At 33.3% G+C, this 13562-nt stretch overlaps 2 protein-coding genes across 2 annotated transcripts in view; one reads left to right on the top strand and one right to left on the bottom strand.

The window, feature by feature from the left end:
- The window catches only part of trpc2a (transient receptor potential cation channel subfamily C member 2a), a 9788-nt gene extending 5194 nt beyond the window's left edge, over nt 1-4594 (top strand). Inside the window, exons 7-13 of the mRNA XM_016559074.1 lie at nt 803-965; nt 1069-1161; nt 1263-1455; nt 2011-2138; nt 2284-2353; nt 2446-2578; nt 4218-4594. Of these exons, the coding sequence (XP_016414560.1) occupies nt 803-965; nt 1069-1161; nt 1263-1455; nt 2011-2138; nt 2284-2353; nt 2446-2578; nt 4218-4594 (1157 nt within the window). The remainder of the gene's footprint in view (nt 1-802; nt 966-1068; nt 1162-1262; nt 1456-2010; nt 2139-2283; nt 2354-2445; nt 2579-4217) is intronic.
- Nucleotides 4595-6609: 2015 nt separating this feature from the next.
- Nucleotides 6610-13562, bottom strand: part of si:dkey-24p1.6 (protein sel-1 homolog 3) — an 11553-nt gene continuing 4600 nt past the window's right edge. The window contains exons 12-23 of the mRNA XM_016559039.1: nt 12388-12507; nt 11929-12069; nt 11667-11729; nt 10420-10593; nt 10208-10335; nt 9835-9918; nt 9564-9654; nt 9396-9480; nt 8362-8471; nt 7529-7656; nt 7316-7418; nt 6610-7008 (exon numbers count right to left, since the gene is read on the bottom strand). Of these exons, the coding sequence (XP_016414525.1) occupies nt 6871-7008; nt 7316-7418; nt 7529-7656; nt 8362-8471; nt 9396-9480; nt 9564-9654; nt 9835-9918; nt 10208-10335; nt 10420-10593; nt 11667-11729; nt 11929-12069; nt 12388-12507 (1365 nt within the window). The 3' untranslated portion in view covers nt 6610-6870. The remainder of the gene's footprint in view (nt 7009-7315; nt 7419-7528; nt 7657-8361; nt 8472-9395; nt 9481-9563; nt 9655-9834; nt 9919-10207; nt 10336-10419; nt 10594-11666; nt 11730-11928; nt 12070-12387; nt 12508-13562) is intronic.

Below are 13562 nucleotides of genomic sequence, written 5' to 3' on the forward strand. Positions count from 1 at the left end.
AATTACAAATACAGTTAAAATAATTAATAATAATAATAATAATAATAATAATAATAATGTATTTTTATAGAATTTATTATATTATTATTTTTGTATTATTATTATTATTAATAACAATAAATTTAAAAATGCAATTAAATATAATATATTGTTTCAAATGTAATGTTTCCCACATGTAGCAGCAGTAGTAATAATACTAATAATAATTTTATAATTTTTAATACTTGTACCAATACATGAAAAAAATTAAATTACATTTCAAATTATTATTATTATTATTATTAATAACAAATACAGTTAGGATAATAAACAACAACAACAATAATAATAAAGATTTTTTTTATAATAAAATTATATAATAATACTACTAATAATAGTAATAATAATAATAATAACATTTATATATTAGCATTATATTTTTTGTATTATTGATCAAATACAATTTAATATTATTTTTATAAATTAAATAACAGTAGTAATTATTTGTATTTTATTATTAATAATTACAACTATAGTTAAAATAATTATTGTTATTAATAATAATAATAATAAATGTTTATAGAATTTATTATATTAATATTTTTTGTAATATTATTAATAACAATAAATTTTAAAATGCAATTAAATATGATATAATAATTGTTTGAAATTAATTTTTTCCCCACATGTAGCAGCAGTAGTAATAGTAATTATTATTTTTTTATCAGTTTTACTACTTCCAATACATGAAAAAAAATAAAATTACATCTCCAATTATTACTATTATTATTATTATATAATTGTATCATACGTTTCTGAATAGTACGAGAGGACTGGAAACAGGAGGATCCTCAGCTGATTGCAGAGACTCTGTTCGCCGTGACCAGCATGCTGAGTTTCACACGTCTCGCCTACATTCTGCCGGCCCATGAATCCCTGGGAACCCTGCAGATATCCATGGGAAGAATGATCGATGACATGATGAGGTCAGATCTTGCTGTTTGATCTCTGCGATTGGACGTCCAGTATAGCTATGAGAGGAGAACACCATTAAAATCGCTTTCATCAAATCTTTTTCTTGCTCTACAGGTTCATGTTCATCCTTATGATCATCGGAACCGCATTTTTGTGCGGAATAAACAACATATACGTCCCATATGTTGTGTCTCCATATCTTGGCAGGTGATTAATAGCTTGTTTACATGTAATTACATGTGTTTGGTTGGTTTGAAATCACCCAGGAGATGCATCTTAAATCTGTTTGTCTGTTGTATTCATTTTAGATTTAATGAAACATTTAACTTCCTCTTCTGGACCATGTTTGGAATGGCAAACCAGGAATACGTAGACATGCCTGATTACGCTCTGGCTGAGTTTGTGGGAAGGATCTTCTACGGGATATTCACACTGCTCATCGTCATAGTGCTACTCAACATGCTTATTGCCATGATCTCCAATTCATTCCAGAGGATCGAGGTTTGAAGCTTAAAAGATCATTATAAAAAAAAGAGTTAAGATAATATTAGAGAACATTTGTAGACCAGTGCGATGGAAGAAACGTCCGGTACCCAAAAATGAAAGCGGTTTTTATTTACTCTCCCTCATGAGTAAATATTTCAAATAAATGCTATTCTTTTGAACTTACTATTCATCAAAAAATACTGAAATCATTTGCAGTTATTAAGTAGCACAGCTGTTTTCAACATTGATAATAATAAATGTTTTTGAGCAGCAAATCAGCATATTAGAATGATTTCTGAAGGAACGTGACACTGAAGACTGGAGTAATGATGCTGAAAATTCAGCTTTGCATCACAGGAATAAATTACAGTTTTAAATATATTCAAATAGAAAACTGTTATTTTAAATTGTAATAATATTTCACAATATTACTGTTTTTACTGTATTTATGATCAAATAAATGCAGCCTTGGTGAGCAGAAGAGATTTACCTTACCAAAACTTTACCAACCCCAAACTTTTGAACGACAATGTTTATGTACAGTATGCTCATAATGTCTCTTCCTCTCAGGATGACGCAGATGTCGAGTGGAAGTTTGCTCGCTCTAAACTCTACCTCAGTTACTTCAGGGAGGGTCTCACTATGCCAGCTCCCTTTAATATCATCCCATCTCCAAAGGCTCTCTTCTATATCTTGAGGTAAGAAAACCTACTAAATGCGAGGTACTATCAAACCTCCATAATCTCTTATGCAGACTATGTGAACTCACACTTTTTTTTTACCACAGACTTTAGATCATTTAGAACCAGATGTAACCTTTCTGTTCCTCCCGGTCTTGTGTAGAAGCATCTGCCGAAAGATTTGCTGTTACAGTAACAAGAAAGCCCCAGAATATCCTCCCATTGCATCTTTGGTGAGCGTCTGAGGGGATTCGATCTCTACAACCGCCATAATTCTTGGTTAAATTTTGCTGATGAGGTGTTTTTCTTTTCTTTTTTTTTTCAGTCTAGCAATACCCTGAATAACAGCAGAGGTCAAGGTGAGGGCAGAGTGCCATACCGCCTGCAGGTGACCAAGGCTCTAGTGCACCGCTACATCGAAGCCGCACGCAGAGAGTTCGAAGAGAGCAAGCGTAAAGGTAGGTCATATTTTCGGCATCAGGTAATGATACAAAAAGCTTGCAGTATTTCAGTTATTTAAAGGGGTCCTATTATGCTCTTTTACAAAGTCTTGATTTTGTTTAAAAAGCGAAATATCTCCCTTTGGAGTGGACTTTGAGATTTGTAACTTTCTAGATCTTTTTTATGCCCAAACATACACACTACACACTGACTAAAATTTAAAAAGTGAAAAAGCATAATAGGACCCCTTTAAAAAAAAAAAAACCTAATAGTGACACATTTAGCATTAAACATTAATTATGTCGAACTATGTACCTTAAAATGAGCTGTGACCTTGAGGTCAAAGATCTGTGCGGGTAACCACAAGGTTGTAGGCTCAAACCCCAGAAGAGGAGATCTTTTAGCAAGACACTTCATCACAAGTTTCTCCAGAGGGACTGTCCCTGTAATTAAAGAATATAATAAGTGTACTGCAAATTAAAATGGATCAGAGTGTCTGATAAATGAATACTTACTTGTTTTAATACAGTTACTTATGACCATTTTGGGATCAGCATCAATGCTTGGAATGGCACACTATCATACTTCAGCTTCAGTATAGACATTTTTTTTTTTAAGTAATATGTGAAACAGTAAAGATGTTGTAAACACTTCACACAGCAGTATATTACATTGTCACATGATTTCAATATATGCAGCTCAGTAAGTGACATGCAGTTACACTGCCATTCAAAAAAACATACCAACCCCAACAATGTTTGAAAGATATTATCTCTTTTATTCAGCAAGGATGGAATAAATTGATTAAAGTGACAGAAATATATTTTTTTAAGATTACAAATGTCTTTACGATTTCAAATAAACACTGCTATTTTGTTTACATTAGTTGATGCATTAACATGCATTATAACGTGCATTAATGCATTAAAAATAAATAAAAATGTAAAATAAAAAATAATAAATGAACATTTTTACAGTGCTTTTTAGCCTTTATTAACGTTAGTTAATCATTTGAATAACGCATTAGTAAATGTTGAACTTAACATGAACTACATTTAATAAATGTTGTAGAAATATTTTTCATTGTTAGTTCATTTTAACTAATGTAGTTAATTAATGTGAACAAAGTACACCTCATATGAAATGTTTCTTGAGCAGCAAATCAGCATATTAGAATGATTTCTGAAGGATCATGATACTGAAAATTCAGCTTTTTATCAGAAATAATACATTTGAAAAAATACCACAATTGAAAACAGCTGATTTAAACTGCAATATTTTACAATTTTACTGTATTTTTATCAAATAAATGCAGCTTTGGGGAGCATAAGAGACTTCTTACAATACAAGAACCTACTAACCCCAAGCTTTCGAATGCCAGTTTATCTTAGAATTTGCATTTTTTTTATATCCAATTTTGTGTAAAACAAAAAAATGCCTCAAAACATCCAGTCTAATCAAAATAATGAGTGAAGAAAGCTTAAGTGAGAAAACAATTTTTTCTGGCAAATGTAGTTTGTTATCCAGGAATTTCATATATACCGAAAAAAATGTGCATTTGATTCACACTGCAGCAATAGTATGAGCAGTATGATAGTATGCCGTTCTGAACCTTGCATTGTTTTCGCTACTAACTGCTGTTGTTGTGATGCTCAGACGTCGGGAACAGAATCACCGAGCTCAATAAAGTTGTCGGCCAACTGCACACCGAGATGCAGGAGTTCCACCAGAAGCTGCAGTGGCGGCGCAAGAGCGAGCCGGACCAGGCCAACATCCTGGGCAAATACATCTTGGGCGCAAAGAACAATTTCCGTGACTTTGATAAGAACAAGGCCATGGGGTGTGAAAACACAGATCTGCACATCAGTACTCATCCCGCAGAGGAGGAGGAGGAGGAGGACGAGAATGAAGGAGAGATCAAAGCAGGAGGGATGGTCTCAGAGGAGGGGGAGGAGCCCGAGTCCGAGGGCCCCGCGGAGCCCGTCCCAGGAGAAGAGACTACTTTTGAGACTGCTAGCACTCCTGATGTGTGAGAAACAAACACTGCAGTGTCGCAGCGCACAGCCATTCCCTGAAAAATACCTAGTCACAAGTTTCTAGATATATTCATAGCACTTTGAATTACTGATATATACATTTTTACATACTATAGTTGATTAATATGTCATTTGTATCATAATTGATATCTAAATTCAAATGCCTCATAAGACAGATAAATCCATTTAATGAGGTTTAGATTCCAAATAGATACACACACGCTCATATACTTGCTGAGTGATCTGTTTGGTTATGGATATTTTCACATGAACGTGAAAGATCATAACCATAATAAGCTTAAATGAAAATTACCACAATAAAAAAAATAACAATAACTTATTTTCCCAAAAGAAAACATCAAAACAAAAAAAAGAACATAATATTTTACTTTGACAGAGTACAACAATGTGTTATATTATTATTATCAATGACAAAAAAGCACTTTCCATGAATGTTACAATTTATTATTATTATTATTTTATGTTTTGGAAAATAGTTTCACCAAGACTGTATTTTTTTATCAAATAAATGCCATAAAAACAGTAATATTGTGAAATGTTATTACAATTTAGAATAGTACTCAGGAAACATCTCATTATTATTGACAACAGTTTAATATTTTTGAGCAAACCATGAAGCATTTTTCAAAATTCTTTGAAGAATAGAATATGAAATATAAATATTTCTGATAATTCACTGTCAATTTTAAAATTGTAATATTGTAACATATCCTTGCTAAAAAAAAATTACTATTAAATATAACTCAAATATATAGCTAACATTTAGTTTAAATTCCTGGGATGGATGAACAACATTTTTGAAACCCTAAGCACCTCCTTTCACTTACATTTAAGACTCGCAAGCCCTATTTTGTACCCTATTCCTGGAAAGTGCCAAATATCTCACAATCCTCTGGTGCCTTTTAAAGTCATAAACATCATCTAAAGTTCAGCAATTACACATAAAAGCCAGCCGGGGTGAAAGACAGCTCAGAGGCAATTTCTCACGATGATTGAAGATTTTAAAACTTGTTTCTTTAGCTATTACATTGACTGAACGGTGTGCCGAGTCCAACATATTCCCTGAACAATTTAGAAAAACTATTTAATGAAAGATCTTTACATTAGGTATATTGTAAGTCAGCCCAAGTGAAATGCATAAATCATGACGAGGCACCAGAATAGGGGTCTCACAGAAAGCATCACATTATTTGAATGCAAACGCAGTAAGATTACCATCCCCTGACGATTGGACACTTGGCACAGTGTGGTGCACTCCCTCTCTCTGAGGGTTAGTCAGTTTTTCGTGTTGTTTTAATTAAGCGTGAGCTGCGGTGTGTGTTCCCGAGGCCCCGGTGTGGCCGTGGGCACATCACAGCCTGCTGAACACCTGCTGTTTGCATCAGTCTATGCAGAAGCCTGGGGAGTCCTCGCACTCTTTCATTAGACACAGGCAGAATGGCCCCGCTGGGACACTGTACCTCCAAGAGGGGGAAAAATTAGTTTGCCTTTAAACACCAAAATGGTACAGCCAGAACTGACACTTCAGAAGAAATGACACGCCAGAAACAAGAAGCCAACAAGTTCAACGGGAATTACATTTTAAAATATTACTTTATTCAGAAGAACTATTTATTTGACTTGTCATTTTTTTTGAAACGTCAATGCTTTAAGTGAGAAACATGAGGAAGAAACATCTTAAAATGTAACTTTTTTTTAAAAGTACTTGTAGAAAAAGTATCATTTATAAATAAGTCTGTTGTTTTGCTTTAAAAATTTTCATTAAAGGCATAGTTCCCCCAAAAAGGAAAGTTCTGTTATCCTTTGCTCACCTTCAAGTTGTTCCAAACCTGTATGAGCTCAGTCTTCTGTTGAGCAAAAATAAGATGCTTTGAAGAATTTTTGTAACAGCAGTTGACAGTAACCATTGACTTCCATAATATTTTTTTTAACTGTTTGGTTACCAGCATTCTTCAAAAATGTCTTTTTGTTTTCAACTCATACAGGTTTGGAACAACTTGGTGAATAAATGACAGGATTTTCATTTTTGGGTGAACTATCCCTTTAAGTTCACCAGAATAGAAATGCAATGTATGCCGCTGTATAGTTAAATGCCAGATTGTGCTTTGATTTCAAGTTATAATGCATTTTGTTATTATACTGCATCTCTTAATGGCACAAAAATGAGGATTAAACAAGTGCTTCGCATGGAGGAAAAACAGAATATTGAGACTTGTTTATAAATAATATTAAGAGTTATCTAGAAGTTTTCTTTAGGATTCCTCCTCTTGGGTTTGGCTGGAAGCAGATGTTTGGGATTGAGATGTTTCGTGGAGTGGTGTTGTCCTCCATTTAATTAGTCCAAATACAAAAGTCAGAGTTCCGACTGCAGCCGAAACTGTGGCAATGAGCTACAGGAACAGAGGAAACATCTATTTGTGAAAATTAATCCCTCATCATTAGACAATCTCAGAGACGAATCATTATTATGTTAACACCGTAACCACAGGAGCTTCCCCATGAGGCGATCATGCAATTATACACTATTAAACAACAAGGAGTTCATCCAGGATGTTTTTTTTTTTTTTTAATTTTACTTTTTTGTGGTTGACTGACTGACTGCTTTATAATTACATTAATTTGTCCATGCTACATTATGCTTTTGGTCCAGACAGCCAAAAATCAATATTTCTACTTTAAAGACAAAAATAGACAGACCTTTATCGCAGTATCCTGATGTAGTTGTAAAGATTGCAGGTGTGCGCTGAATAGTGCCAGTGTGCAGGGCAGGTAGGCATCGGTACTATTGGTCTCTCTACATCTATGGAAAAGATATACACATGATGTAATAGATTGTTAGAACAGTACAACTGAGCCATCTGAAATGGATAATGGCAGTCTGAATGTTTCATGATTGTGGTGTTGTCTTACCTTTGGTACAGGGTGCGGAGAAGCGTCTGTCGGTCTGTTAAGTGAAGGTGGAGCAAATTGAGCTCAGAAAGCACACTGAACGGCAGAGACTCTCCGCTTTGGACAAGCAGGCCAAGATTATACCAACCCTGAGGAGAGAGAAATCAAATCTGAAATGAATTCAGTGAAATGAAAAACAAAAACAAACAAAACGCAACTTAAAAAAAAAACGAAAGCAAAAAAAAAAAAAAGTAATAACAGTAATTATAATAAAAGCAAAAAACAAAATTGAATAAAATGAAAAACCTGTTAGAATAAATACATATTGTGCATTAGAACAAATGAATAAATAAACAAATACTGCTGTTAAAACAAAATAGCACTTGTAGAAAAATCACAAATAAAAAAGACAAATACTTGGAGCAAATAAAAACAAACAAACAAATAAACACAGCTTGTTAGAAGAGATAAAGTTTGTTGGAACAAACAAAACAAAGAGCTTCTCAGAACAAATAAACTACTATGTTTGTTAAAAGAAACAAATATCACTTGTTAGAACAAATAAACAGAAACAAAAACTAACAAACTAAGACAAATAAACAATAAAATATAGTTTATTAGAATGACTAACTAAATAAACAAACATACCTTGTATAAACAAACAAAACAAAATGACTTGGCTTAATGTTTACTTTATTTATTTTTTTCGAAATAATGACTTGAAATCACTAATTTATTAAATAATTATGACTTAGTCAAAGTCAAAGTCAAAGTCTACTTTATTGGTCCAGACCAATCTGCCAGACTCCTGATCATTCAAGGTTAGACTTCAGTCCATTTGCTGATACAGGTACCTGTGGTTCATTCTTGAGAGATGCTTGCTTGTACAGCTCTGCGGCATCAGAAACTTCTTTTCTGCCCAAAGCCTGTTCACCATAGAACAAATCTCCCATTCTGACCAAAGCTGAGAGGGAAACAAACATCAATCCATCACCTCAGGTGCCCTTCACGACAAGCATTTCAGTTCAATATAAAGATATATGACTGCCACTCTGTATCCCACACTAAATTACATTCATTTTATATTCTACTGCAGCGGTTGTCAGCCTTTTCAGATCAAATATAAATGAACAGACCCTAATATAGAAATAAAATGAAATAAGTAATAAAAATAAATGAAAAATGTAAAAAAAATATATATATATATAAATAAACGTAAAACAAAATTATATAAATATTCATTTATATTCATTAAAAATATAAATAAATAAAAAAAACAATATAAAAATAAATTTAAAACAAAATTAAATTAAATGAACAAATATTTTTTCCCCCATCAAATTCCTAAAAATGTATATTTTCAAACAATAAACAACAATACTTTCCAAAAAGTTCTTTACGGTTTATATTTGTTGTAAATGTCTTCAACAAAGAGATATAAAACAAAGAGGTATACAATACATTTTCACGTCATTTTTAATATATACATAATACACAACTTTTATTTTGGATGTGATTAATCATTGCCCAGCACTATTAAAAAACATTACATCATTTTAATGTTTATTTATATTTTAACTTTTTTTCTTAATTTTCCACTTACCCCTTAGTACCCCCTTCCAGCCCAACTTTTTCTTCTCACCATAGTACTGTATTGTCAGATGTTTTATGTATTTATTAATGCATTTATTTATATATTTTTGTATTATTTACTTTGTATTATAAAAATGTATATTTTCAAACAATAAACAACAATACTTTCCAAAAAGTTCTTTACGGTTTATATTTGTTGTAAATGTCTTCAACAAAGAGATATAAAACAAAGAGGTATACAATACATTTTCACGTCATTTTTATTCATATTTTAGTCTTAGATTTGTTAAATTACCGTAAGGAGCCGGATCTTGAGCCTGTATCGACATGTTATAATATCTTAACATGCACTGAGTCACCAGCGCTGGATCCAAAGAGACCTACAATATATAAAACATCTGTCAAAGCCACTGAAGTGAATATGTTCATCTGAATCTAAAGAAACTGTTTAGAATGGACTCACTGAGTTGAGTTCACACAGGTACGCCACATTAAACTGAGCTGCTTCAAATCCACTCTCTGCCGCACTCAGATAATAAATCAAAGACATGATCCTGCAACAATGAGACAGAGAGAGAGAGGATGAAATAAACAATAGAAAGTGGCCTTTGCAACATCCTTTTCAAATGTAAATGAACTCTAAAAGGATATTCATGCTGTAATTTAATATTATGAGTATTATAGATTAATATCTGCATCTATATCTCTATGGCCACTCAAACTGAAAGGTTTACCAGTCTCCTCTGAAATAGGCATTCAGTCCGTTCCTCAAGACTGTTCCCAGATATCCATTCTGTTCAGACGCCCATTTAACCCAACTAAAGTCCAAAGAGAAAGAGAAAAAAATCATTTCCTATAAATGCAACAGCAAAACATGAACTAGAAATAACTTTGTGCCACACAATAAAAACTGAATTTCTTCAACAACTAGGGGATTATGGGTAGCAGAGGCATCATGCACATTCACACGGAGTAAACACGTGCACATTCAGATTTTTGAGCCAAATTTGATAAGTTGCATGACGCTCGTGAATGGTTGATAAAGCTTGGTTTTATATCTACATTAAAAATATATATTATTACATATTATTATTTTGAGTTACATACAGAACAGCATCTGCTGGGCGTCTGGCAACTTGGCCGGGAATCCCATGAATCCAAATATCAGCCAATTCAATGCCACCGTTTAAGTGTCTTCTCTGAGCTGACTTTAAATAGTACTTATATGCCTTAAACTGATGAACAAGCAAAGTCAGTTAAAGAAACACTTTATTTGATTCATTTGAGCTATAAAAGCACTTCAGCATGTGAGTGTTTACCTGGTCGGCAGGTTGTCCAAGATAGAGGCCCTGAGAGTAGAAAACTCCCAGATTCATAGCAGCATCAGGGTGACCTTTGGCATCAGCTTCTTCCCACAGATGCACAGCCTTCTCGTAATCCTTCTCATACTGCTCATAGTACCAGCCCAGAGCAGTGATAGCGGGAACAGACCCCTGCAGGATGTAAAAATCACTCACAGGTCGTGGATTGAGTGGTATACACTCAATATGTCAGTAAAAACAATGAAACACATGAGCACCCATTACATTCAGTAACATATATTAAGAGCATTTGCACTTGCATTTAATAATCAAATTATATTTATTAGTTGCCTCATAACAATTAAAGCAAAACCACTTTAAGATATGACAATTAACTACAAAACAACTACTGTACAGATGCCATTTGAGTTTTTAATTAACATGAATATACACAAGAAATGAAGACAAAACTAGAAGCTTTCAATCTTTGAAAATATTATACCCAAAATATTCCCATCCTCATATGAGGAACCCCAGTTCTAAAATGTAAAAGGCAGCTACATATTTTATGTATAAAGACCTATTTTTTTATTGTGAAAATATTATAAATGTGTAAAATATTATTTGGAAAATATTTAGTTGCCATCTCTATTCTCACTATAGTACTATACTGTCAGATGTATTTATTATTTACTTACTGAATATATCTATATACTGTGTGTGTGTGTGTGTGTGTGTGTGATAATAATAAATATATAACATATTTAAAAACTAGTGCTGGGCAATGATTAATCGCATCCAAAATAAAACTTGTGTTTATGTATGTGTGTGTACTGTGTATATTTATTATGTATATATATATATATATATATATATATATATATAAAGACACAAACATACAAGTATACATTTAGAAAATATTTACATGTATATATTTACATTTTATATCATTCACTATTAAAAAACATTACATCATTTTAATGTTTATTTATATTTTAACTTTTTTTCTTAATTTTCCACTTACCCCTTAGTACCCCCTTCCAGCCCAACTTTTTCTTCTCACCATAGTACTGTATTGTCAGATGTTTTATGTATTTATTAATGCATTTATTTATATATTTTTGTATTATTTACTTTGTATTATTTTTTCCCACATTTTCCCTTCATTTTTCACAAACTCCCTAGCACCCCCTTCCGGTCCTCTTGTCCCAGTTTGAAAACCCCTGGTTTGAAACAAACTTTTACACAGCACCTGCAAGATATACCTGTTCTATTGCTTTCTTCAGGAACGTAACTGCTCTCTGAACATCTTTTGGAACTCCTTGACCCTGTTAATACAAGAAAATGTGATCTTTAGTACATTTGATCTCCTCTAACCTCTCTCTTCAGCAACATTCTTTTTAAACACTTTGCAAGACTGCCCTCTGCTGGCCAAATCAAATATTCTTTATGAACCATCACACAATGAAATATAAGAATCAGTGATTCAGGACTGCATATAAGAGCAAAGACATAAAGAATCCTGACCGTAAGGAGCACAATGGCGTAGTCGTACATGGACACAGGGTCATGGAGTGTGGTTGCACCTCTCTCATAGTGTTTCACTGCTGTCTGAATATCTGGAGACACCCCTTGCTGACCCCAGAATAACATGCGTCCCATTGCTTGCTAAAGAAAAATGAATAATTAAATAAATAACCTACCATTTAAAAGTTTGGGGTCAGAAATATTAATCAGCACAACTGTTTTCAACATTAATATTTCTTGAGCTACAAAATCAGAATATTAGAATGATTTCTGAAGGTGCTGATGCTGAAAATTCAGCTTTGCATCACAGTAATAAATTACATTTTAAAATATATTCAAACAGAAAAGTTATTTTTAAACTGTAATAATTAGTACGGAGGAATAACATCAAAATGGAACATTCTGTGCATTTTATTTATTTATTTATTTTTATTTTTTGCTGGATGTAAGTTTTAGTACCTCAGCTTCAGCCACTCCACTTCGCGCCTGCAGCTTCAGCCAGTGAAACAGATCGTCGTTTTCATTGGTTTGGGCCTTCAGGGTCTCTTCATCATTTAAACGTATTAACTCAACAAAGGTCTACAGAGAAGACGAAACGTTATTTCGAAAGCCATTCAAATTGCCTTGCACAACACATCATTAAATTTAAGGGTTAGTTTTTATGCGAATCTAATTTCATAATGACCTTGAAAGAATCTTAAATTTGATGCCAAAGAAAAAAAAAATGCAGCTGTGAAGGCAATGAAGCCCATTTACTCAGTCTGACGGGACAAAAAGACATTTTCAATGCTTTGCTGTGCCTCACATCCTCATTTTTCTTTTTAAACCCTGTATTAAAACTGAAAAGTGAAATTTAATTTATCCCCCACAATACAAGATGAAGTTTACAGAGCCCCTAAGGGGACATGGTGATGGAAAAAAATATATATGAGAAGGGAGGAAAAATGCTTTTGCATTCTCTCACAAAAGTATTACGTTCCTCAAGAAACTTTGCGTTCTCTAGCAATACATTTGTGTTCTTGCTCAAAGCTATTGAATTCCCCTTTGAAACGTATTCCCACACAAAACTATTGCGTTTTGCAGCAAAACATTTGCGTTCTCAAAACGATGGTGTTCTCTTGCAGAAATACGGAGTTCTCGCGCAAAACTACTGCTTTCACAAAAACCAGTGTGTTCTTTCACAAAAGTATTAAATTCTACTTGGAAACGTTGCAATCTCTAGCAAAACATTTGCGTGTCGTTTTTGCTCTAAACCAGGGTTCCTCAAATCTTTCCCTGGAGGGCCAATGCGCTGCAGAATTTAGCTCCAACCCTGATCAAACTCACCTACCTGTGATTTTATAATGATCCTGAAGACATTGATTAGCATGCTCAGGTGTGTTTGATTAGGGTTAAAGCTAAACTCTGCAGGAAAGTGGATCTCTTGGGCCAGATTTGAGGAACCCTGCTGTAAACTATTGCGCCCCCCCGCCCCCAAAGAAATATTGAATTCTTGCGCAAGACTACTGCCTTTTAAAAACTATGGTGTTTTCACAAAACGATTGTGTTCTCACAGAAAAAAAAATTTCATTCTCGCACAAAAAAAAAAAAAAAAAAAAATGCTTTTTTCCCAACAATTCGTCTCCTCCGCATCA

This window comes from Sinocyclocheilus rhinocerous, unplaced genomic scaffold (assembly GCF_001515625.1).
Source record: "Sinocyclocheilus rhinocerous isolate Xijiao unplaced genomic scaffold, SAMN03320098_v1.1 scaffold257, whole genome shotgun sequence".
NCBI lineage: Eukaryota > Metazoa > Chordata > Actinopteri > Cypriniformes > Cyprinidae > Sinocyclocheilus > Sinocyclocheilus rhinocerous.